This window comes from Eptatretus burgeri, chromosome 8 (assembly GCF_056783735.1).
Source record: "Eptatretus burgeri isolate ZD-2024b chromosome 8, Ebu_testis_v1, whole genome shotgun sequence".
Lineage (NCBI taxonomy): Eukaryota > Metazoa > Chordata > Myxini > Myxiniformes > Myxinidae > Eptatretus > Eptatretus burgeri.
In genome coordinates this window covers 68,020,353-68,047,995 of record NC_140968.1, presented here as the reverse complement: position 1 = coordinate 68,047,995, position 27,643 = coordinate 68,020,353, and the positions used below count along the sequence as shown (strand labels likewise).

The 27,643-nt window shown below is 46.4% G+C and overlaps 1 protein-coding gene across 1 annotated transcript in view; it reads right to left on the bottom strand.

The window, feature by feature from the left end:
• SCNM1 (sodium channel modifier 1) overlaps positions 1-26,896 on the bottom strand; it is a 34,282-nt gene extending 7,386 nt beyond the window's left edge. The window contains exons 1-6 of the mRNA XM_085892420.1: positions 26,651-26,896; positions 25,351-25,421; positions 6,288-6,376; positions 6,026-6,206; positions 319-473; positions 75-168 (exon numbers count right to left, since the gene is read on the bottom strand). Of these exons, the coding sequence (XP_085748546.1) occupies positions 75-168; positions 319-473; positions 6,026-6,206; positions 6,288-6,376; positions 25,351-25,421; positions 26,651-26,701 (641 nt within the window). The 5' untranslated portion in view covers positions 26,702-26,896. The remainder of the gene's footprint in view (positions 1-74; positions 169-318; positions 474-6,025; positions 6,207-6,287; positions 6,377-25,350; positions 25,422-26,650) is intronic.
• Between the last annotated feature and the right edge of the window lie 747 nt (positions 26,897-27,643).

Here is a 27,643-nt window from a genome sequence, read left to right as displayed (position 1 = left end):
ACATCACCACTATGTTATCCCCTCCATCTGTCTTCATTAAAGAGCCATTTCAATTTCCATATCCAATGCACCACCTGCGCAGGTGAAGGTAATGTTCCAGTTCTCGGCGCCGGGTAACCTGATTTTCTTCTGCAGATGACGGATCAGATTTTGTTGCATCTTCTTTGTCTGTTGCCACATGAACAAAGGAGGAGATGGAATGGAAACAAAATGGAGAACCAACAGTGAATTAACAGTGCAAATACTTTCTGAAGACACTGTAACAGGAAGCGAAAAGGAAAATAATATGATTCTTTGTTCGAAATGACCTGCGCAAACCTCCAAAGTGATCCAAAGAGTGCACAAGTGCAGGTGGGAGTGGTGATATGTCTGGTTCTTCTTCTGCCTTGTTGTGAGATGGTGCCTCGCAAGGTTTGTCCATGCTCTTTGCAGAAAACTCAGAGGTGCTATCACAATCAACAGCCTTTTTCCTTCTGAAGGTGAGGAAAAAAAAAAAATTCCGTTGAGGTCAATAAACAACTTCAGCTTTAAATGAAAAGATAAATAGAGTAATTGTTAAATTAAGTCACATCATCCAGTGTACACCTTAAGAAACCAAAGAGCCAGAAGATATATGAAGCACTATGTATGTATGTATGTATGTATGTATGTATGTATAGTATGTCATCGACTTACGACCTATGCGACTTACGACTGATCGACTTTACGACTTTACGACCAGACTGCTCCGCGTCTCCGCCCACGCAGACTGCTCAGTTTCCGCCCCAGCACCCGCCATTGCTAGCGTGTTAGCATGGTCTCGGTAAATATTTTACTTCAAACCCCCGAGATGTCTACCAAGAGGAAATTATCTTCTACTCCTCAACCTGCCAAGAAGGAAAGAAAGGCCATTGATCTCGCCACGAAAATGCAGGTGATCAAACAGTACGAAGGAGGAAAGAAAGTGAATGCGATCGCACGTGATCTTAAGTTATCACACACTACTGTGTCGACGATTCTGAAAGACAAAGAAAGGATTCGTGAAGCTGTGAAAGGTTCTGCACCCATGCGATTGACACTTAGAACAACGCAACGGACCAGGCCCATCCACGAAATGGAGAAATTGCAAATATTAAACCAATGTATGTTTCTGCAAATATTAAACCAATTGTACTGTCGTAGTGCAGTGTTTGACTTGAACAAAGAAAATGTTAATAAAATCTGACTTACAGATGATTATTATATCATTATACAGTACAATATACATACGGTATTTTTTGCATTGGCCAATACACTATAAATAAAGGTAAAAATAAAGGTTGGTCGACTTACGACTGGTCGGTCAGAACCGATCGTGGTCGTAAGTCGACGACTTACTAATATATATATATATATATATATATATATATATATATATATATATTATGGTTGTGAGTGGATGACGTGTAGGAATTTAAAGGAAATTTAGGATTGAATAGAGTTGTTTGGTCCGTGGATGTTTAGGAGACATCTCGATGTAATCAAGTAGGAAAACTGTGAGCTTAAGTGGTACGTGTCACCACACGGGGGGTGGTGCGATGATAATTAGCTAGGGAGTAAGAATAACTTCCCCCAGCATGCGATTGCCTCCCCCCCATAACCAATTCCAACGTTTTTGCATTTATCAGTGAGCCAAACATGCTGAGCAGGCAGAAGCCCCGCCTCCAAGGGTGACGATTGATGGGCGTGACGTGAGACGCACGAAGAGGAAGAGGGTGTGGGAGGCAGCAGATCAAATAGGATGGATAGCCCGGGGAGGAACGGTTGAATGCAGAGTGAGGGACGCACGCGGTTGAGAAAGGACATAGTTAGGAGATGGCCTGTAAGAACAGGACTTTACGGCTGGCTTCCCTTCAATTCATGAAAAAGACAGCACGATTCTTGTATTCGTGTTGAGGCGATTTGGCTCGCATGGTGAAGCAAGATGCTGGCCTTTGGCTCTTGGTTTGGTCCTGATGAATGGACCCCGAGCCTCGTGTATGTCAAATAGCAGGTCGGTGAGGACGATCGATGCATGAAGCAGCTGCACGGGGTCTCTGAGCCTTGGTGTAGAATCCATCCATCCATCCATCACTGGATGGACGGGTCGTCACTCTGACACAGGATACCAGCAATCTGGCACTCCTTTTTCCGACCTCGGAAGGATGACAGGCAGAATCAACCCTACCTGGTATTAATTCAACAAATAAGTGGGATTTGAACTCAGGATCTTAGGATCCCAAGCCCACCACCCGAACCATTAAGCCAACAACCATGCATATGGTGTTGAATACCACTCATGAATTGCCTAATGTACATTTGTTCCCACTGCGAGATAGTGATTTGGCACCATTTTGTGCACGTTTACACATGCAAATAGAAGCGCCTCGATTCCAATTCCACAAAGACAATCTCTGGGCCAAGCTCAGGACTGGCCAAGTAAAGGAGGGGTTTTCTTTTATTTTGTTTCCCTTTGTTCGTATTTAAATCCGTGTGTAGAGGTGCCTCGACTTAGACTTTAATTTACCTCACAAATTTATAATTATTACATTTATGATTGTCCTTTGTAAATATTTGTCTTTTCATTAAATGTGTTCATTTTAAGAGGTTGTATCCATGTATCTGTCATGGGGTTTGAGTATAAACCCCCCTTGTGCTATCCTGGTGCAGAGCTTAACTGTTTTCCCGCGTGCGCGCGCTAATCTCTGAGAGTCTCGACTGTAGGCCTCCAAAGGAGAAGTTCAGTCGCCTGGGGCTGGCGGTGTCAACCGTCCCTCACGACAAATTGGGTTGGGGGGGAGGGTTAGCGCCGTGATTATATATATATATATATATATATATATATATATATATATATATATATATATATATATATATATATATATATATATTGTTGCGGATTCGCGCCCGCCGGCGTGCGAACGGCCACGTAACTCGAATCGCGGCACGTCGCCCACCGGACGGACAATCCCGTCGTGACCCTCTCGGACTAACGCCGGGAACTAGTCACGGGTGGGCCTTTCGGCCTCACCACGATCGTGCCAATCGGCCCCCCCGCGTGGGATAGGGTTGCTCGCCAAATTCGACCTACCTAAGTACCCACACGGAGGGTAGACCGGGCGATCGCACCTCGCCGCAGGTCGACTTCAGACACGGGCCACTTTAAGCGACCCGTTCCGTATTATCGGGATAACTGAGCGGTGTTATCGTCAACCTGGACGGTTCGATTAATTATCGGGCGTTTTAGCCCACGACCAACCCTTTACGTGAAGTAAGATGGAGATTCAATAAAGGAAAAGACGAAGCGAAACGGGAAAACAGTTCAACATAAAGCACATTTATTTTGCGATGAACGGAAAGCACACATATACAATTACACCAAAAGCAAATGTAAAAGAAGAAGAAACACACAATAATACACAAAAAGCAAATGTAAAAGCAAAACACAATGCAGATATACCACCGACTACTGAGCACACGGCAACACTTATACAGTTTTACTTCACAGACGGCGCCGACAACACATATACTCAAAGCAAAAGAAAAGGACCACCCTCCACTATGTGGGGGCAGACGGCCTGGGGCCGAGACCGCGTCGGGCCTACCCGTCTGATGAGCCGCAAAATGGCGGTGGCGCCCCGACTCCGCGGGCCTCGCGGACAGTGTCTGGAATGGGGTGGGAACGGGGCCCCCTTCTCGCACTATCTCAGCGCGGGGGGAAACAGGAGGGGGGTTGTTGATGCTCGGGGGAAGGAGGATATCTCCCTGGCTCAGGTCCCGCGACGAGCGTCTCCACCACGACCTCGGTCGCGTTACCGGCCTCTCCTCTCCGCAGCTCCCCGACTCTGACACGAGCACCCCCTCGACTGCCTTCGCCGCCGCCACCTCTCCAACTCTCCACAGCTCCGTCCAACTGCCTTCTCCGACTCCTCTCTTGACTGGCTCTTCCCAACTCAACTCCGAACTGCCTCTTTCCAACTTCACTTGACTCGACTCGTTCCAACTCCACTTGACTGACTCCTACTACTTCTTCCCAACTCAACTCGACTGACTACTACTACTTCTTGGCGAGCGAACGCGGCCCTTTATAGCCCTCGTGGCCTCGCTCCTTCACCTTCGACCCTTTACCTCTGGCTGGCTCCCCATTGGACAGAGGAAAAGTGGGCGTGAATGCTTTTTGATCCATGAATCTGCATATAGCGACCACACTCCGACGCACCTGGAGGCGGGGCCAAATCGCCCCACGCTCGCCGATAGGACGGAACAGAAGTGGGCGTGAGTCGTTTTTGATCCGATTGCTTCGGAAAGGCTGGTGCCTTTGCACCCGCTGCTCGGTGCGCGCCCTGCACGAGTCCAGTATCGGTACCCACAAGCGGCGCGGGAATGCGGTGATGCGATGGTTGCGAGGGCGAGTTGTGACGGTAAAGGTCGTGGCTGTTGTTGTGAAGCGGCGTTGCGGTTGGTGGTTGTTGTGTGATGGCTGTTGAGACGTGGTTGGTGGTGGTAGTAATGGTGGTAATGGCGGCTGGTCCAAAATAAAGATAGTAAAAGAAAAACGGCTATCTAGAGGGGTCGCAGCCCGAATGAATGACATTTATTCCCTCTAAACAACGGGTTTGGGCCTAACTACACATATACTTACAGAGATATCTCACCTAAGGGACCTGAATGGTGGTTTGCGAATTTCGTCAACCACAACAATATATATATATATATATATATATATATATATATATATATATATATATATATATATATATATATATATATATATATATAACCGGGCGTAGTGGCGTGCGCCTGTAATCCGGCTACTCGGAGGATCGCTTGAGGATGGGCGCTCTGTGCTGGGCCGTGCTATGAGAGGGTGTAGGGCAGCCCGGAATCATGGCGAAACCCAATCCTTATCCCTGTGCCGTAAGAGACGACCAGGGTTGCGTCAGGAAGGGCATCCGGCATAAAACCTGAGCCAAAATCAGTATGCGGATCATAACGGATGATCCGCTATGGCGACCCATAATGGGAGCAACAACACATATATATATATATATATATATATATATATATATATATATATATATATATATATATATATATATATATATATATATATATATATATATATATATATATATATATATATATACAGTACATACAAATACATACATACATGTTTAGGCTGATGGAAGAGCTGAAAGACCAGGGACCAGACTTGCTGCTGAGAGAGTAAAGTAAAAACGTTGGACTTAAGGACTACAGGGTTAATGAAAGTAGCAAAGTTGACCTTCCAAGTGTTAAAACAATGCGGTACAACAAATCTTGTACAAATTGTCCCTGGGGCTTGGAAACGTACAAGTAAAGGAAATTGTTCCTTGTACGTTTCTAAACTCCAGGACAATTTCCATGAGATATGTTGTTCTGTAATATTTTAACAAGTGGAAGATCAATGTCATAATAAAAACTTTCAATTCTTAATCAGATTAAAACATGAAATAAAAGAAATTAAAATATGAAATAACGGTGCTTTGGCCGCCCAAGTGTTGCACGTCGGGTGCCCCCTTCTGCGATTAGAGCTGCGGAGCTTGGCTTGCACCTCTGATGAGGGCGATTCTCTGTCGGGAATCAAACCAATTGCATTTAAATATCTATTTTGCGTGTGCAGAATGGAAAATATACAAAGTGTGCACGGTCTCCTAGCGACTACACCGAGTGTAAGGAGCGGTTGCACGATCCTGTACAACCTTTAACAAGAAAATGAGACCATTTGGCCTATCACTGCAGTGTTGCACTCCCGAGTTAATTTTTTCTAAAGCTTTAAACAACAATCTTCTTAATTTTTTTCTGAAGTCCCAATAACCCAATCTTGATCGGTGAACAAACTTTTGAAAAGATAAGTATGATTAGACGTGAGGTATTGGTGAGATCATATGGACTCCATCACATTTAGATGGATGCACCTATCCAGCTTCATCACTCACACACATTGTGATTTACCCACTCCATACCATTCCTCCTGAGAGTCACCCACCGGCTTCGCTGGCAGCAACTACTGTAAGGGATACTTTGAAGCAAGGCGCAGTGGACTCGATGGCGTGTCTGGCTGAGTAGTGGTGCTGGATCTGAATCACCTTCTTCAAGGAAAGCTGCCTGTGTCCGCTTTTGTATTTCCTCCCTTAAGCACTGTTGTCGTTCATTGAATCTGCACAAGCCTAAGAGACATTGAGACCAATAAATATCAGTCCTACTTAGCACATTAAAGAGTCAAAATCCATTTAAAATCCCATATTCACTTGCGAGATGTCGCTTTCCAGCCCGATGTACAGCGAGGACATCCATGGTGTCGAACACCGGTCTCCAAGAGCACACGGTACAAGCAAACCTGTTACATGGTCACATTAGTCACTTCCTTTCTTTATACACATTATAAGCTTAAAGCTCATCCAAGACAATGAAAATACAATTTGCAAATCTGGAAAAATTAAGTTACTGGTCAAACACCTCGAACATGTGTTTCAATACAGAAAAGTCCCATGTTCTCTCTGCCCTTCCAAAAGGATATGCTGGCAAACACTCCAATCAACCCATGTGGTGGGGAGCAGTCTATGGTGCTGCTAGGCCTCACGATTATCCCCAGCCTTTCTTGAGTAGACCGTATCGCCAAGCTAGCCTTTAAATTAAAGTTAGTCAGAACCTTAGTATAGTACATTATTAGAAAATCCATAGCTCAGAAGGGCATACAAGGTTTTCATTAAAAACTTATATGGCATACAGCTCCTTAATCTGGCAGATAAAAATGAACGCTCAATGTGGTCCCCTGGGAATGATTGAATCAAAGTTTTTTTTTTGTTTTTTTTTGGTCATTGGCATATCTTGGCCGAAGACTGAGCTTCTCAGTCACTGCAAGCAGATTGGTGGATATTCATTTATTTAATGTCTCTCTCTTCAGGTCTAGCTACACCTGCTGATTCTTTGCTCTACCCATCCCAGCCACTCCTGGCTGCACACATTCAAACAGAAACCCATACCTCGTCATCGTCCCAAAGTACAAATTTCATGCATTCCCTAATCTCCATTCCCTCATCCCACTTTTCTCTCATCTGTGGACCAAACAATGTCTGCCATGTCATGCGCTTACCGCTATTACTTCAAGACTGCTGCACAATGTCACCTCACCATGTTACCCATACACAATCTTGAGCTTTTCCAAATTTGCCGACCCCACATCCCTTTTTCCTTTTCCTGTCCACCAATCTTCATATATATATATATATATATATATATATATATATATATATATATATATATATATATATATATATAATGATCAGATCATGAACCATCCTCTATACAGAGTGTCAGTGCTGCAGAAGCAGTTTATATGGCAAGGGTTACAATCCTGGATGAGTAACCAGTCCAATACAGGAAGTCAGGGCAGGAATTTGTAATTTGGTCCATGGTGCTTGCCTGGTCCATCATGCTGATAGCTTGCCTCCTCTTCGTGAAGGACACTGTGGGATATTTAACGTCCATCAACTAATGCTAGCAGACAGGAACATATGCATATAAGCAAAAATTGTAAATACGAGTTCCCTTACAAGGAACTTGAATTCAAGAGGAGGCAATTAATCCCATCAAAACCTGCGCTAATAATGCCAAGTTAATGTTGTTTGCCCATGCTCTATCCTTTTAAATGCTAAGCGTCAAGCAAGGAAGCAGCACGTACCACTTTTAGTCTTTGGTAGGACGAGGTCGGGGTTTAAACCGCCGACATCCCAGGCTCAGAGCCGACGTTTTAACCATTACGCCACCGAGGCTGGCAAAACATGTCAAATAGATTGTGTTTTTATCCAACAATCCCCCTCTGCCACTCCATCAGTTTAACATGCCATGTTCTATCATTTAGCTCGTCCACAACTCCTGTGGAGTAAGAAAAACAAGAATGGAGAGGGGTTCACAAAAAAAAAAGTATTTATAGCTGTTGTTCATGTTGGTGGTTGGTGTGTTTCTGCTGAAAGATGCATGATGATGCTGTGAGGTGAAAAAAATTGCTGCATGTTAAAATATATGGACAAAGGTAGATACAATTTGAGTTAACATGTATGTTGTTCCCAATGGAGAAAAGAGCTCATGATGCTGGTGGGATCCCAGTTCAAATCCTACACACTGTGCTCATGTGGCCATTTCGTTCTAACATCCTTGTAGTCCACACAAAAAGTGCGATCTTGCATAAGAAATCTTACACGCAACATCCTGTTGCTCCTCTACATTGTACCATGTTCAAAGCTCTACAAATCTGAGATCACTGTGGGGAAAAAAAAAAAATCTAAAAGGAAGATTAAAAAAAATATATATATATATATATATATATATATATATATATATATATATATATATATATATATATATATATATATATATATATATATATATAATGGGGAAGAGCAAAAGGGGAAAGCACATTAGCAAGCAGGACATTCATTCAGCGATTTTGATTTTAAAGCACAACTTTTAAATGCATTTGTAATGTTTTGTACTTAGCTCAACAGAGAATGATGGATTCGAAAGAAATGGGATAGCACAAGCTTTCAGAGGGTGGGGTGAAAAAGTCTCAGGAAGTAAATGTTTCTGCTCTGAGCCTTTGCAGAATGGCCTGTGGGATTTGTCTGTGCCTTCCCTAAGCATAGACTGTGATAGGGTCACATTGAGTGTTTATTTTTACCTTAGGAATGGGTCACCATAAAGCAGGAAGTGTGTTAATTATAGCGAGTACAAAGGCATCACATAAAGTGCAGTGGCAACAGCAAGGACACAATGGGGATGGGATGGAAGCTGGTGGATGCAGTTTAGATGAAAGGAAGGTGATAAGGTGAGGGTGAAGGTGGGAGGGTAAGGATAAAGGTAATGTGGAGAGGGAAGGTGGTCTACTAAGGGTGAGAGAGTTAGCGTTAGCTTAAAAGTAGAGGAGACGTCTGTGTTTCGAGGATAAATATGGCACAGTGAGTTGGGTGGGAAGATAGTGGGGGTTCTGCAGCAGAACATTCTAATGGCAATGTTTGGTCAATCACCCTACATTTTGCCATATTTTATCAAAATGCACATGCTAAACATCCAATCTACACCTTATCTGCATACATGCATTTCGTGTGACACCTTGCCTCCAACCATTTGTCCACAGATTTCTCTCACATCTGTGGAACGATTTTCAGTCCATGCCTGTTCATTCCATCATTTGCTGTCAGCTCATAATCACCTTATGTCAATTCCTATTTGTACTTCAGAGCTTTTCTCCTTCTTGTAACTTTTCTTCTCCTCCTATATTTCTTCCATATACTTGCCCTTCCCACTGCCAGTATATTTATGCTCCTTACCCCTCTGTCTTTCAGCTCATCCATGTGCAAAGATAGCTGTACTCATCCTCAATTTCTAAAAATAATCCTCAATACCCAGAAATCATAATAAAGGAAGAGGCTGAAATTGATCTTTGCAAAATTAAAGAAACCAGCAATTGCATTTACTTTGGAAAACTGAAATGGATACGGATCACTTTTTAGAATTGAAGACTTACGAGAGCAGGATGTCAGCATTTGGAGAAAAAAAAAATTCATGAAAAGTGAATTGTCCTTTTCGGCCAAATACATTTTTAAAAAATACCAGTTGATCATCCTCTCCCACTTCCTTAAAAAAAAATATTCGTTATTTTGTCAAATATCCCAGGGAAAAAACAAACAACAAAAAAAAAACACACCCGTGTACAAAGGAGGCTGTGCAGTTAAGTGGCTGCACCGCTTAAAAAGTAGTCCTGCGGGGGACTGACGGTTACTTCCCCAACAGGTGGGGTGACCTTACTGTCTTGATGCAAACTAAACAACAACACTAAAAACTAAACAACACAATAAAAACAAAACAATAAACCAGAAACAAATGAAACATATTGGGTTAGAAAGGTTCTTCTTCTTAATTTTTATGGATGGATGGAAGGACAAACGGTATTGTTACATTTGAGGGGGGGGGGGTATGCATTCAAAGGGTAATTAGGATGTTTAATTAGGTATGCCATGCTGTTAGAGTTTACCAGGATCTCGATGTAATAAGTAGCAATTCAGTGGTGATAAGTTGTCTAGTAAATGTTCATTTCTTCAAGGGGGAAATGATAAATGTCACGTAATTAGATAGGGACACGGGATAGGGTAAGTGTGTCTGCGTAAACCCCTTTTGGTATTCTCTGAAGACTGGCCGTGACGTCATAGTACAGTGCAGCGGATGGCTCCGCCCCGTGATCACGATTGGCAGAAGGCGACGGCAGTGGGCCAATAAACGGCTCGATTGGAGGTGACGAGGGCAGAAGGATAAAAAGGTTCTGTTCGGGGTCGAAAAAGAAGAAGAAGAAGATTACAACCAGAACGCTCGTGTTTTTTTGGTGTGAAATCTGTGGTGGCAGAGCGTCCTGGTGGCTGTGCTGAGTCGAACGTGCTCTTGATCGTGTCTGGGAGCCTTGCCGAGCCTCGTGCCTCACCTCGGTTGGCTCTGGGGTTCTGCTGACTCGGAGTGCGGGGTCGGGCGGCGGGCGGACCTGCCTCCCTCTCCTGCTCGCGGCTTGGCGCCGGAGCTGGTTCCCTGGCGGCTGTGGGCGGACTTGGGCCAGGACCAGGAGGTCAACAGCACCGCGGTTTCTCCTGCCCCCCGACGAGAGCAAGGCCGGCTCGTCCGACGCCGATCCAGGGACGGTTGCGTCCACACCACGGTCCAGCCTGACCACCAGAAATAGCTACGTTGTGTGTGTGTGTGTGTGTGTGTGTGTGTGTGTGTGTGTGTGTGTGTGTGTGTGTGTGTGTGTGTGTGTGTGTGTGTGTGTGTGTGTGTGTGTGTGTGTGTGCTTGGCGCCTTAGAGGGATTGAGAACTGTATATTCATTGGAATTGTCTGTGTTTTTCCCCACGCCTGATCCCACACCATCCCGTCGAATCGCCCCGGATCCCTCTTCTTGCCGAGTCTTGTTATTTCTGGTAATTATAAAAAAGGAATAAACATCATCAACTCAGTGAAAAGTGACTCGTGCCACCTTCCTCGTCCCGTTTGCAGCAGAGCGATTAGAACCGCCATGTTTGGGTTATAAATAAATAAATAAATCGCCTCCATCGTTTCGGCTCATTCTACGTTGGCGGGACTGTTCAAGTCCCGTGGACGTCACAGTATATTGAAGTGGTTTGTACCACTTACAAATACATATCTTTGTGTTTGACTCTTGCACCATTCTTTGAATCGATCATTTTCCCAATGTCGATACTGAGTTTTTACAGTATGTACCGAGCCGCAGCGCTCTGCTGCCGCTTTCCATTTCCGTGCGTGGCATGCAAGCAATACTGATCTGTGTACATGTCTGCGTATGTAAGTTTCACCACAGCTGCTGCAGTAAAATTTAGTGCACACTTTTGATTAAAATGATTCAAAATAGGACTGGTTTTAAAACTAATAAATTGCGTGACGAATGTAGAATGTAGAATCTATATGTAGAAATTGTACGAATGCAACAAATCATTTTTATGATTTTGGCTTCCTTTTTGAAGATGGTTTTCATCTGTTTGCAAATTCAGACAGGAACTAAAGTCCTGAAGCCATGGTATATGGGAACAGTTGTTGATAGGTGATGCTTGCTCTGTGATGTTTTCGCCGATTTTGCGAGTGGGGAGTTGGACAAGGGAGCGCTGGTGATTCCACATCCCACGTATGTAAATCTGTGTATTAAATGTTTCCTGCAGATCTACACAGAAAGATGGCATGGCCAATAATTTTAATATGCACGAAGTGTGGGATATTTTGTATTTTGTCATACATTTATTATATATTTGTTTTGAACTGTGGATTGTATTTATAATAGGCTTAGTGAGTGTGTACGTGACATGGCAGGTATATGACTCGCGTCATATTTGTTTATGGATAGAAAACTGACATGTCTGGTAAATGACTCATGTAATTTCTTTGGACGAGGGGGGGTGGGTGGGGGGACAGGTAAAAATACTGGCATGTCGGGTGCATGATTTGTCGGGTACTAAAAGCCAGCGGCTATTTTTGGGGGGGGAAAAAACAACATAAATAAAAAGGGCCACCTCCTTTCTTTAAAAAAAAAAATCCGGACAATCAACTAGTATTTTTAAAATTTGGCTACATATACATATATGTATGTGTGTGTGTATATATATATATATATATATATATATATATATATATATATATATATATATATATATATATATATATATATATATATATATATATATACATATATACATATATATTGTTGTGGTTACCAAATTCGCAAACCACCATTCAGGTCCCTTAGGTGAGATATCTCGGTAAGTATATGTGTAGTTAGGCCCAAACCCGTTGTCTAGTGGGAATACATGTCATTTATGCGTGCTGCGACTCTTCAGGATAGCCGTTTTTCTTTTACTATCTTTATTTTGGACCAACCGCCATTGTTACCACCACCAACCACAACATCAACCACCCACCGCGGCGACGCTTCACGTCACACCTCGCAACCGTCGCATCACCACCGTTCTTGCGCCGCTTGTGGGTACCGGTGTTGGACTCGTGCAGGGCGCGCGCCGAACAGCGTGTACAAAACCACGGATTTTCCGCTCCAAAAACGACACACGCCCACTTTTGTTCCGTCCAATCGGTGAGCAAGGGGCGATTTGGCCCCGCCTCCAGGGCGTTGGAGGGCGGTCGCTATATGCAAATTCATGGATCAAAATGCATTCACGCACACTTTTTCTCGGGCCAATGGGGAGCGAGGTGAAAGATCGAAGGCAGGGGGTCAAAGGCGAAGCCACGGGGCTTATATAAGCGACCGCGTTCGTCAAGTCGAGGGAGTTAATACTTCGCAGTCGGTGGAGTTGGGAAGAAGAAGCAAGAAGGAGTTGGTCGTCGTCATCGTCGTGTGCGTTGGAGTCGGAGCGAAGAGGACGGAGCTGTGGAGAGGCGGCGAGGGCAGACGAGGGGGTGCTCGCGTCGTGCCGGGAGCTGCACACCAGGGAGGCCGACGGCGCGACCTGGTCGAGGTGGAGACGCTCGTCGCGGGACTCGAGGCAGAGTAAAAATCCTCCTTTCCCCCGAGCATCAGCAACCCCCTCCTGTTTCCCCCCGCGCTGAGATAGTGCGACCAAGGGGGCCCCTTTCCCACCCCCTACCAGACACTGCCCGCGAGGCCCGCGGAGTTGAGGCACCATCGCCGCTCCGCGTCTCATCACCAGACGGGTAGGCCCGACCCGGTCTCGGCCTCAGGCCCGCCTCATCCTTGAGGGTGTTCTTTTTCTTGGTTTTGGGTATGTGTTGTCGGCGCCGTCTGTGAAGTAAAATTGTATAAGTGTTGCCGTGTGCTCGCGTAATCGGTATTAGATCTGCATTGTCGCATTTGCTTTTTGTGTAAAATTGCATTGTGTTTCTTTTCCTTTTCTATGTGCTTTTGGTGGAATTGAATGTGTGTGCTTTCCGTTCATCGCGAATAAATGTGCTTTGTGTTGAACTGTTTCCCGCTTCGCTTCGTCATTTCTTTCATTGAATCCTCATCTTGCTTCACGTAAAGGGTTGGTAGTGGGCTGAATACGCCCGATAATTAATCGAACGGTCGAGGTCGACGAATAACACCGCTCGGTTATCCCGATAGTACGGAACGGGTCGCTTAAGTGGCCCGTGTCCGAAGTCGACCTGCGGCGAGGTGCGATCGCCCGGTCTACCCTCCGTGTGGGTACTTAGGTAGGTCGAATTTGGCGAGCAACCCTATCCCACGCGGGGGCCGATTGGCTCGATCGCGGTGAGACCGAAAGGTCCACCTGTGACTGGTTCCCGGCGTTAGTCCGAGAGGGTCACGACTGGATTGTCCGTCCGGTGGGCGACGTGCCGCGATTCGAGTTACGTGGCCGTCAGCACGCCGGCGGGCGCGAATCAGTAACACTGGTGTCAGGTCGTGCGATACAAATCCATCGCCCTCCTCGCGGCACTGGTATCGGAGAACAGGAAAACGGGCTCTCCTGTCTCCAGCTAAATTCACGGGAATCGGTCCAGGGGTGAGAGAAGCGACCCCCGATTCCCTCCAAATTACGAGCGAGCGAAATTAACCCTTCACGAGAAGCAAGATGGCGTCTCAAGGCGAGCGGGAGCCGGGGGTATTAGAAATGGATGTAGAATGTGTAGAATCCATGGCTCAGGATGAAATCCCCGTGCAGGAAATGTTGGTTGTACAGGAAAACGAACTCGCCCAACTGAACCCAGAGCCCGAAATGGGTGCGGCAGCGGCCGCGGTGTATGACACCTCCCCTTCCCCCCTCCACCAAAACCCTTCCCCGATCCCTGCCGAAACGGCTCACCCAAGCGCACCCGACATGGCCCAGCTATGCGCCATGCTGGCGGCAATGACAGCGAGAATGGATGCGAATACACAACAAATGAACGAAAGAATGGATGCGAATACACAACAAATGAACGAAAGGATGGATGCGAATACACAAAAGATGGATGCGAATACACAACAAATGAACGAAAAGATGGATACAAATACAAATGAAGTGAAAACGACGATGGATGCGAATACACAGCAAATGAGGGAAGAAATGAAAGAGCTGCGGGGTGAGACGCAGAACATGGGCCGATGCCTGCAGGCGGGCATGAAGGCCGTGACCAGGGAGCTGGGAATGGCGACTCCACGTGTGGGAGCAATCGAGCTGGAAGGGGGTGCAGCGGCTGACAGGCCCGCGGTGGAGGCGGGTAAAAAAATAATTCGGGGGGCGTGTTGGGCGAGGGTCGTGACAGAAGAATCGACGATGACCAAAAGGGAAAAATTAAATGGGGAGACCAAAACGTGTGAGACGAGACACGAAATGACGACAACGGAAATAATAGTGGAGACAAGGGAGGTAAAGGGTGAAGAGTTGGCAGAGACACGGGAGACAGAAAAAATATAGGAGAGACTGCACGATGAAGACGGGGTAAGTGAAGCGCACACACACACGGAGGTAGTGGAGGATAATGGGGGTGAGCTGGCGGACTGGGTAGAGACCCAGTGCGAGCACCTGGATGGCCTCCTCCAGGAACGAGGGGAGGGAGTATGCCCCCTTGAGGCGAGTCACGACCAGGTGAGTTCGGTCGTGCTTTGCGAGGTTGAGGGGACGGGTGCTGTGGACAGGTGCACGGAGAGCTTGGGGGGTATAGAGGCCCCGGAGACCCTTGTGGGGACACGAATCCCCAGTATGGTTGTCCCTGTGTGTGTGGTGCAAGGTGTGAGTGCGTCCCCGTGTGTGGAAGCGACCCCGTGTGTGAGTGGTGTGGTGGCGATGGTGCCGGAGTACGTGCTTCCCAGCACGCCGTGTGTGGATGAGGCATCGTGTGTGGAAGAGGCCGTGGGTGTGAGTGAAACGGCCAGTGTGGATGAGGCACCGCGGGTGAGTGCCCTCGCGTGTGTGAGTGAGGCACGGTGTGTGAGTGAGGCACCGCGGGTGAGTGCCCCCGCGTGTGTGAGTGAGGCACGGTGTGTGGACGAGGCACCGCGGGTGAGTGCCCTCGCGTGTGTGAGTGAGGCACGGTGTGCGAGTGAGGCACCGCGGGTGAGTGCCCCCGCGTGTGTGAGTGAGGCCGCGTGTGTGAGTGAGGCACCGCGGGTGAGTGCCCCCGCGTGTGTGAGTGAGGCACGGTGTGTGGATGAGGCACCGCGGGTGAGTGCCCCCGCATGCGTGAGTGAACGGCAGTGTGCAAGGTCGCTGTGTGCAAGGGAGACAGTGTGTGTGAGAGAGCGGTATGTGAGGGAGATGTCGGTTGGCATGCGGGAGCATGCAGCCGCGTCTCCCGGGGTGAGTTTGATGGTGTGGAGTGTTAGCGTCGTAACACGCGGGAGTGCGTGTGTCGAATGGCGACGACGGCGACAGAGGAAAGAAAGCCGAGAAGCAGCTGTAGCTATTTCGGGGACCGTGCCGGGTTCACCCAGCAGTGAGCACGAGGTCCGTGCTGTGCAACGCACGAGACCGCCACGTGCTCGCTTGCGAGAGTGAAGTCCCGGTCCGGAAATGCACGCGGTGGATTTGCCGATCCCGCGGACGGACAAAGTTGAGGCAGGATTATGGATTTGGACCGGACGGGTTCTCCACGCGATCGTGTGTGTTAAGCTCCAACGGGCAAAGCACATGTGTTCGCGTGGGGAACCCCTCGAGACGTGGGGCTTGTGTTTTTTTTTATGCGCACGGTGACGCCATGGCTGCACGTGGGGTTGGAATCCGGCAGGAGGGGTATCTCTGCCGGATGGTACCGTCCAAGGAGGGACGAGGAACACGTGCAGCTGCATGACGTCACGGGCAGGTGCAAAGTGCGCGAGTTGCCGCGCTGGTGATGCGCATGGAAAAAAAATAAAATAAATAAAAACAAGCCTCACAACAAGACGGCGCGACCTGGTCGAGGTGGAGACGCTCGTCGCGGGACTCGAGGCAGAGTAAAAATCCTCCTTTCCCCCGAGCATCAGCAACCCCCTCCTGTTTCCCCCCGCGCTGAGATAGTGCGACCAAGGGGGCCCCTTTCCCACCCCCTACCAGACACTGCCCGCGAGGCCCGCGGAGTTGAGGCACCATCGCCGCTCCGCGTCTCATCACCAGACGGGTAGGCCCGACCCGGTCTCGGCCTCAGGCCCGCCTCATCCTTGAGGGTGTTCTTTTTCTTGGTTTTGGGTATGTGTTGTCGGCGCCGTCTGTGAAGTAAAATTGTATAAGTGTTGCCGTGTGCTCGCGTAATCGGTATTAGATCTGCATTGTCGCATTTGCTTTTTGTGTAAAATTGCATTGTGTTTCTTTTCCTTTTCTATGTGCTTTTGGTGGAATTGAATATGTGTGCTTTCCGTTCATCGCGAATAAATGTGCTTTGTGTTGAACTGTTTCCCGCTTCGCTTCGTCATTTCTTTCATTGAATCCTCATCTTGCTTCACGTAAAGGGTTGGTAGTGGGCTGAATACGCCCGATAATTAATCGAACCGTCGAGGTCGACGAATAACACCGCTCGGTTATCCCGATAGTACGGAACGGGTCGCTTAAGTGGCCCGTGTCCGAAGTCGACCTGCGGCGAGGTGCGATCGCCCGGTCTACCCTCCGTGTGGGTACTTAGGTAGGTCGAATTTGGCGAGCAACCCTATCCCACGCGGGGGCCGATTGGCTCGATCGCGGTGAGACCGAAAGGTCCACCCGTGACTGGTTCCCGGCGTTAGTCCGAGAGGGTCACGACTGGATTGTCCGTCCGGTGGGCGACATGCCGCGATTCGAGTTACGTGGCCGTCAGCACGCCGGCGGGCGCGAATCCGTAACAATATATACACATACCATGTCCCTGTGTCGTAAGAAGCGACCAGGGTTGCGTCAGGAAGGGCATCCGGTGTAAAACATGTGCCAAATCACTATGCGGATCATACGGATGATCCGCTGTGGCGATCCCTAACGGGAGCAGCCGAAAGAAGAAGAAATATATATATATATATATATATATATATATATATATATATATATATATATATATATATATACATATACATATATATATATATATATATATATATATATATATACATATATATACACATACATTGTTGTGGTTCTGTAAAACCGCATGCTTCTAAGGCAATGGCACCAAACATACAGTGATCCGCAGGCAGTTATTTCATCAGTATTCGTGTAGTTCGTCCTCCCCTCATGTTTTGTGGGTTAACGGGAAAAAGTTGTGTGGGACTCGTAGTTAGGTCTAATAAATATCTCTGATTCGTACTCTGACCTCAACCCTAACTCTTTCCTTTTCGCCATGATACACAACAAACATGCAAGCACACATGTTATTCAACTGACAATTGTTTAATCAGCACAACACGATGCCTCCCATGACTCGGATCATCCCCGTTGCACACAAGACAACCTGCCCCGGGAATTTGCGTGCCTTTATTCCATTCAAATCTGTGTGCCAATTCCCAACTGGCACCTCACATTACTCCACACCTTGCTCACCAAAATTCACCACGATGACCACAAGCGCCTCCCACACATGGGAAAATAGTTCCGCACCCCCTCATACCTCTGCATCCCTACAATTCAGCACTTTATTTTGAGGAGCACCGCGTGGCGTCGGCCATTGTCCTTGGCGACACACGATGCTCGACCACGCAACAGACGCTATATAGCTCCACCACATCTCACCAGGAACGTCTTGGGTGAGCGTCCGGAATTGTTACAGCCCTCATCCAGTCATCAGACCACGGCAAGACCGTAAGCAACGAGGAGGGGTCGTGGGAAGGGCGATCTGGGAGTTTGGTTCAGGTCCCGGGTGTGCATTTTGGCTCGTGAAGGAGCTCGTTGGTGGTGGAGAAAGTATGCTGCCATCCGACATACAGACTACACTCGGTGCACATTCGGGATACTAGCTCGGGGAGCATGCCCCCATGTTAAGTCAGGAGGTCCGAGCTGTGCCAAAGCTGATGTGCATCTGAGCCCGGTTACCAGTCCCAGAGCCTGGCGGGGCGTGGCTAGGGCTACTGCGGCCCAGTAAAGGAGCAGGATTTTGGCCACAGCACGTCACTTTCCGGTCCTCGCCCCATCCTTCATCTGGGGCTTATAAAAGGGGGGCAGCGCGGAGCCGTTAAAAGAGCTTCTTCTTTGAGAACATCAACCGTGCGCGACTGCCAGCCAAAAAGAGCTTCTTCTTCTTCAAGAATATCATCCGTTTGTGACTGCCGTCCTTAGAGAGCATACAGTGGACTCCCTGCCGTGCTGTCGACGTCCCGCCACCCCCACGAAAACTGATGCACTCACCGCCGGCTACAAGCTTCGGCGAATAAATAGGCAGGAGATAACGCACCATATCATGAGGTGGGAACGCTCAGGCGGAGCATCCCATGGAGGTACACGTTACACATACAGACCTTTACACGGTTAGGTTAAGGATCTTCTTTCTTACGCATCTATTCTCCTCTCTAAACACCCTCTATCCCATCTAGTGTGGATGCACAAAGAACAATGTGTACCGACTCGCAATCCCATTTTCCTCTGGCACGACACCGCACCCCTCACATCGCATACATCGCACCTCCCCACTCCCAGACCATAGACACGAGTGTCTTTCCAACTTCTCCTCCCCAAGCGTCCTGGGCCACGTTGGTCAGCCGACCATGCCAGATATTTAGAGGGCGCTCATCCTCACCTTTAGCCCTCTCTCTTTCTCGGCTCTCTAACTTTCATCGGGTGTGTGTGAGTGTGAGTGTGAGTGTGAGTGTGAGTGTGAGTGTGAGTGTGAGTGTGAGTGTGAGTGTGAGTGATGGTGTCTGTCCAAGATCAAGTAAGATTGTCGAAGATAGTCGGGATAATCCTGCTCTGTCTTTTTTGTAGGATGTTGCCTTTTTCCTCACCCCTCAAATTCCTTGCCACCCCCTTGCTGAACATAAAAATAAAGCCCCATTCACTGTGCCACATACTACTCCTCGCTTGGTTGTAAATAAATGCATCATTTAGAAATGTTCCCAGCTCGTTTTCGTGTTTTTTTTCCATTGGTCAAAAATGTCCTGGCTAAACTAGGTCCAGCATCCTAGTTTAGCCGGGACATTTTCCCCAATGATGTTTCCTCACCGGTACGTGCTTGGCAGTTCCGCTCGGCTGCATCTGATCTGGTAAGGTGATCCGGTTTGAGCAAGTGCGTACCGAGAGCGTGTTCCCTGATAATTAGATCACGTGACCTTAAGGTAAACGGTATTTATTAGATGGAGGACCCTCAGTCACGTGGTCGAGTTCCTGGCATTCGCGGTCGATTAGCGACCTACCACGTCACAAGTTTATTCGTGTGCGATAACCTGCGATTCCCGAGAGTCTGGTGGGAACCCAAGGTAGTTCATCCCTCGTGGTCTTCGCCCCCTTCCATTGGGACCATACTCTGTGCAGAGCATTGGTGCTGCTTCAGCAGTCTCCTTGGCTATTGGGTACAATCATGGACGGGTCGCCACTTCGACACAGGATACCAGCAAGCTGGCACTCATTTTGCCGACCTCGGAAGGATGACAAGCAGAGTCAACCCCACCTGGTATTAATTCAACAGCCGAGTGGGATTTCAACTCAGGATCCTAGGATCCCAAGCACACCACCCTAACCATTAAGCCAACACCAGGCATATTCGCCCCCTACCCTGGGTCCGCAACAATATTATATATACACCCGGACCCCGACATTCGCGGTTCCAACATTCGTGGTTGATAATTTGCAACATGCTCCTACATTCGTGGGGAATTGGCCCGCGTATTCGCGGAGATTTTTTTTTCAAGAGTTGCGAGCATAACAGTTCTAAAACATATTCCATGAGCCATGCACAAAGCAACTGGATAAACGTACAGTACAATACTGTATGTACGCAAAAAAAATCTTCCACGAACATGACCTGCTTCCTGTACGTGTATTGTCGCTTCGCGGGATAAACATAGTTTTGCGGGACATCTCACCATGTGCACTTTAAACATACGTCCTGTACGTACTGTATTGTAGCTTCACGGCATAAACATAGTTTTTCGGGATGTCTCACTAGTGTAACACGTTATTCCCCGTGACGCCATCCCCCATGAGTTGCTTACAGAATGAAAACACTAACAGCATCTATTGATGCATCCAGTAATTACCAGGTTACCACATATGAACATTACACAATGGAAACATTCAGCGCATCTTAGTGTAAATCACCCTCTTGCTGCAAACAGCACCATCAGAGCTGTAACATTAAAAAAACGCTTAGCATAATCTGCCTGTAGATAGGAAAGATGTCATGTCCTGTGAGCTAAAGAATGGAAATGTTCAGCATATCTATTAGTGTAATTAGCCGCTAGCTACATGCAGACTAATTACACAATTACATCGCTCACCACATCTGTAATCAGCTGCCGAATACAGCATCACCCATAAAAAATTCCACACAAACAATGTGCAGACTACTCACCACTCCCGCAGTTATGCACAATGCACGCGTTATTTACAGTAACAATGACAAAACGCTTGCGGATTTTTCCCCGACACTCGCGGATTTTTTGCGGGTCAGGAAATCCCTGGAACCTATCCCCCCCCCATTTTCCATTGAAACAATGCCCCCACATTTGCGGTTTCAACATTCGTGGGGTTTTCCCGGAACGTATCCCCTGCGAATATCAGGTCCTGATGGGTGTGTGTGTATATATATGCATATAAATATTTTAATTTTTTTTTACACAGTCAAGGCTCGTGGAAGAGCCAAAACACAGAACAGATCAGGACACAGCAGAACAAAAGGAACAGTAGAGAGAAGGGAAACACCAACAGGGTTGAGGGACAAAATAGAGGGAAGACTTGGATAAATAAGGGATGTGGGGAAGAATGAGGGTAAGGAGAAGACATGTGGTGGACAAGGTGGATATAGCTGCAAATTCTTAGGCAGGAAGAACTTGAAATTTGGAAAGTGGTGGTCTTGGGGTGTCGGATGGGATGGGGGGGGGTAGTGTAGCAGGTTAATGGGTTATGATCTAAGATTGTTGAAGAGCTGTCTTGAAGACTTGGAAGGAAGAATGAGATTGAAGAGAATGTGGAAGTTGGTTCCACAGGTGGGCAAAGAGAGGAACGAATGAGTGTAGGTGAGCAGTGATTCTGGATTTTGGAAGTTTCACCAGAAGGGGATTTGCTGGTGGACAGCATGCGCCTGGAAGACCCCTTGGGAAGGGGGTAGGGGGTGGGGGGTACTAAGCACAGAAAGAGCAGTGGGTGTAAGACCAGAAATAAGGAGGTACAGGTCAGAGAGACGACCAACCTGTCGCAAGTGGGTGTATCGCAAAGTTATGGGCCCATTAACTCACCTTGATCGCAAGACATTCCAATAATCTTGAAGGTCTTGGTCTCCACAATGTCAAGCTAAGCAGGATGTGAGGCAGGGGAGCCAGTCCAGATTGGAGAGCAGCACTCCATCAAGCTGCGGGTGAAGGCCTTAAAGGTGGATAGTAGTTCAGGTGTGCCATGGAATGACTTTGTATGACGGAGGATGATGGCTATCTTTGGAGGCCAACTTAGAAATCTGTTTTGCCCAAGAAAGATCATGGCTGATAGTGAGATCTAGGAATTTGAATGATTGACCTTCTTCAAGAGGATTGTTGAGAAAGTAGATAGGGGTTTGCCAGATGGTCTTTTCGGAGAGATACAGTGAGAGTGAGATTTGGCAGGATTAAGACATTCCAAGTGGTTTTGTTTATTTTTTATTATAATTATTTTTTGTATACCATGTCGAGGCTCGTGTAAGAGCTAATACACAGAAACATATAACAACGCAGGAGACAAGAGGGATGGGAGAGGGAAGCACAAAATAGTGGGGAACACAGACTATAGGAGAACTGTGGAAGGCAGAAGGATGGGGTGGGGTACACTGGGTAAACAACATGGAACTACAGGGATTGTTAGGAAGGAAAACAGGGAATTTGAAGGCTGTGGGTTTGGGGTGGATTAACAGGGTAGTAAAGATCAAGATTTTGGATGGGGGAAGATATGAGATGGTGGTGAAGAGCTGTTTTGAAGACCTGGATGGAGGAGTGGGATTGAAGAGTGTGGGATTTTGTTTCAGAGGTGAGAAAAAAAAGAGGAATGAAAGAGTTATGGTGAGCAGTGATTCATGGTTTTGGCAGTTTCACCAGAAGTGGGTTTTTGGTGGACCTTCAGTACTTTGAGGAAATATAGAGGGGTCAGATCACATACAGAGCAGGTGGGGGCAAGGCTGGAGAGGAGATGGTAGAAAACAGAAAGACCACCAACCTGCCTCCGGTGAGAGAGTGAGAGACCCAAAGACTCAGCTTCATTGTGGGAGATACCAATGATCCTAAAAGTCTTGGTTTCCACAGCGTAAAGTCAAGCGAGGTGTGAGGAAGGAGCACCACCCCAAAGGGGGGAGCAGTACTCCATCAGAGTGTGGATGAAAGCTTTGTATGTGGTTATAAGCTCAGGTGTGGCAAGGATGGACTTTGCACGATGTAGGATGCCCAATCGGTGACTGGATTCGGAGGCCAGCTTGGAGATGTGGCTTTCCCAGGAAAGATCGTGGCAGACAGAGAGACCCAAAAGCTTGAATGAAAGGACTTCTTCAAGAGGATTGTCGAGAAAGTAGATTGGGGGGGGGGGTTACAGACGGTCCTTTCGGAGAGACATGGTGAGGGTGTGTGATTTGTCAGGATTGAAAGACATGTTCTAAGTGTTTGACCAGCTTGTGATTTTATCCAGGTCTGCAGAGTGTAAAGAGGCTGCTGTCTGCTGATCAGAGGGATGAGAGATGGTACAGCAGAGGGTGGAGTCATTCGCAAAGAGATAAAGAGGATTTTCCAGAGAATCTGAGAGATCATTGATGAAAACCAGAAAAAGCACAGGGCCAAGATGGACTTGAGGAACTCGAACCTGAACGGGAAGAGGAGGTGATGACAGAATTCCGTTAAGAGCTCCGCGTTGACTGCGACAGGAGAGCAAGTCCGTGAGCCATGAGTGGAGATTACCTTGAATACCATAAGAAGAGAGATTGGTGAGCAGTGCGGGATGCTAGACCGTATTGAAAGCTCACGATATGTCTAGGGAGATGGCTCCGATCTCATATTTGGCATTTAGTACCTCCATCCATTGTTGGGAAAGCAGAAGCAGCATGTCCAGGGTTGAGTGACCTGGACTGAATCCAAATTGATGGTTAGAAATCAAGCCGTTGGAGAAGAGGAAGTTTCACCAGTTTATGATTCTGTCAAGGTCTGCCGAGAGGGAAGAGGCTGCTGCCTGCCTGTCTGAAGGATGATGGATGTCATGGTCGAGGGTGCAAGCATCAGCAAACAGATAAAGAGGATTTTCCAGAGAGTAAGTGAGATAAATTGTATTTACTTAGGAAATCTCATTCAAATGACGAGAGATCACTTTGGAGAATTGAAGAGACGTACTATAGCACGATTGGCAGCATTTGGAAAAATCTTTTTTTTTAAAGAAACCAAAAGTAAACTATCCTTGTCTGAAAAGGAAAGTTTACAATTAGTGTGTTCTCCTAACAATGACATATGGCAGTGAAGCAGGGTCTCTAACAGAGAAGATGGAGCAGAAATTGATCATAAAGCAAAGAGCCATGGAAATATTCCATCTTGCATAACTAAAAGTGACAAGAAGGGAAACAAATGAATCAGACAGAAAACAACATTCCTTGACACTGGTCACAATCAAAAACCAAAAGTGGAACCTTTGCCAGACATATAGCACAAGGATGAGAAAACCAGTGGGCAACAACAATTACAAACTAGCAACCTCGAGGATGTGGAAGAAGCAGAGGAATATCAATGATCAGGCACACACAAGGAATTTTGGTGGATGAAGAGGCCATTCAGCCTATCATGCCTATGTTGCACCATCCCAGAAACCATCACCCATCCACACACGAGCTACCTACAAGTCCTGCCAAATCCCCATACCCCTCTATTTCCAACGCCTCAGATCGGCACCTATCTAAACCTGTCTACGCCCTCTACTGGCACTCCCTCCCAGGGAGAGCATTGATCGATTTAACCACTCTCCAAATGAAATACCCTTGCCTTAAAACTGTCCTCTCATCTTCTTTACCCTCAGGCTATGGCCCCTGGTCCAAACACTATCCATTCTGCTGAAAAACTCCACAGCATCTATCTTGCCCATGTCCAAATGAAAAGTACAATTACTGGAGTACAATGGCCTCAAATAGAACAGGATGGACCATGGTGAGGGAAGACTTTGTCTTGCAGCAGAATAAATAGGTGAGTCAAGTAAAGCAAAGTTATCGACTCCAACGTTTGTCGGAGTTAAGGAATTGTGATCATTCACTGATCTGTGTATTTTCTCTATTAACATGACATGCAAACCAAAATGGGGGCATTAGGAAAAAAAATACATATAAAAAGGAAATAAAAGAAAGGGAAACCATGTCATGGAAGTTAACTGAACTCTCCATTTGGAAGAGACCAAAAATAGGGGACTATTAGGGTACAATATGACTTGGTGGAAGTGGTAACAATTTGTAAGGAGGTTTAGATAGAACTTCTGAAAGACAATAACATGGAGTTTAAAGAGTCAGAAAGGTTTTGCAGAGGCTTTCAATGGAAGGTAAATTAAGCCAATTTCTGTGGTGCTCATGATGCAGATTAGATGAAATACAAATACAAAGAAATTCTTCTTGGTTCTACATATGACATTTGAATGGCCTGTTTGGTTTTTGTGATGAACTGTACATTTAACAGCCCAGCCAGGCCAAATTGCAGATAACCTGATAACACCTGCTATACAACTCAAACATCGTGGCAAAATTTCCAACTTACCGGCCATTGCTGAGGAGCAGTGCCTCCTCCTGTGGGATGTTGAAAGCCAGAAGATCTGAAACACGCCGCTTCTAAAGAGAATAAAATGAAATCAATACAAGCCAAGATTCCCTTCAATTACATAATGATAAAGCGTGCTGTCAATAACATTGGTAAAACTCGAACGGCATTCGGAAGAGCGCATACCTCTGCCACACTGAACAGTTTATGTTTTGTATCTCACTGACAGGCTGGATCTGCAATCGGATTTTCACCAAAACTGAATTGATTCGTCCGTGTCACACACCCCAACCTGTCCATAACTTTTTGAGATATCGTACCATCTATCATTTTTAGCCCTATCACTCAACGGTGAAGAATCACTGAAAAAAAATTATCAGATCCGGATCCATAGCCAGATCTTCACCAAAATCTAATCAATTTGTCCTTAAGTCACACACCCAACCTTCCTCACCAAATTTCATCCAAATCCATCCACAACTTTTTGAGATATTCTGCACACAAGCTGTTGTTGCTGTTGTTGCTGTTGTTGCTGGTGTCCGTGTATCTGTGGTGGGTTCGAGTTTAAACCCCTTGTGCTGTGCTTCCGTCGCTCCGCCCGTGCTGCCCTGCCCCTACCACACGCTCAATAAATCAGACTCGTACATGTGTGGGAATATATTTGCAAAGAAAGGGGCCGGATCTGAACCCATGGGTATCCCCACTGTCTGATGGAGTACAGTATCTTGTTTCCAAATGTAAAGAAACTGGTGTTCAGGAGAAATCCAATACTTTCATTAAGTTAATTTTTTTTGAAAAACTACATGAATATTGATTTTCCTTTTCAGACCAGTTTGCTCTTTTTTGATAAACTGTAATGTATATTTTATTACCTCCTGCAAATGCTTTATCTACCGCTCTGTCCAATGTGGTTACAGGCTTGTTATGTGGAATATTTGTGTATAATGTAGAAAAATCATAAGCTGATAAACATTTAGCCTTACCCATGTTATTAATGTTGTGGATACTGTTAATTACAGATTTGGAATTATCAATGATCCAGAATATTTATTAATACCAGAATAAAACCTCACATTTTCAATCAAAAACACACACACACACACACACACACACACACACACACACACACACACACACACACACACACACACACACACACACACACACACGTTTTGACTTTCTGTGGTACTAACATCACGTTCAAATGACTCGAACCTCTTTTTTGCGAGTCCATAATTACTTCCCAGTGACAAACGTATCGTGTTTATAAATTACACATTTATGAAGATGATGCTCTCACCTTCAACGCATTAAGTTGGTTTGAATCATCGCCGTCCCTTTTAAACGACATCTGGAGGCAATCACATTCTCAGTGGAGCACCCTGTTCGTCAAAACAATAATCACGGCAATGGAAACAAAAACGCACGTTGGTATTTAATACCGGAACCCTGGTTACAATTCGAGGATGAAGACGTCACTTGAGGGTACAGTGTCAGTGACAAATCATTGCTGCTCTCTGCACTTCTTCTTCTTCTACTTAGACTTCTTCTTCTTCTTTTTCTTGTTCTTGTTTTCTTCTTCCTATTTCGGCTCTTCTTCTTCATCGTCTTCGAATGGATCAGAGCTGCGAGGCTCTATATACGCCACGTTTCAAAAAAAACTAATTTATCATAAGTCGGTAGGAAACTGAGGGCCTCCGAAACTTTACAATAATTTCCTACCAGTTTCTTTCACGAATTTAATCACGAGATAAACAGCCGGTGTTTGTCTTTAACAGGATAATTAGCCAGAGACTGCCGCTTGGTCCAATCAGAGATTGCCACTGTAGTGTTTGTAAGTCCTGCAATCAGATCTGGACTACGGGCGTAGAATAAATAAGCTTTACTCAAGAACCGCCATATTATCTTTTATTCTTCTTTTTATTCTCCTCCATCTTATTTTTCTCTTCAGCTTCTTCTTCTTCCTCCCATTCGTCTTCTTCTTCCTCTTCCTCACCCTCCTTCTCCCTAATCTGTAACTCGATCATCGATCGCCCTCACGTGTTCAAAGTGAGGTTAACATTTGCAATTTGCATCGTATATGGACCCAACAGCCACGATGAATCCACAGAAGAGACCACTATCTGGCCTTCATCCCCACAGTTCCCATGATGGAGAACTTCTGAACAAACAACATGTGCCGTGACAAAACGGATAACGCGTCATATATTGTACACCGCTCCTTCCCCATTCCATCACCAGGGGATGTATGACGCCATCACCAGGCGCTGAAGGAAGGGAGGACTCAGTTTTC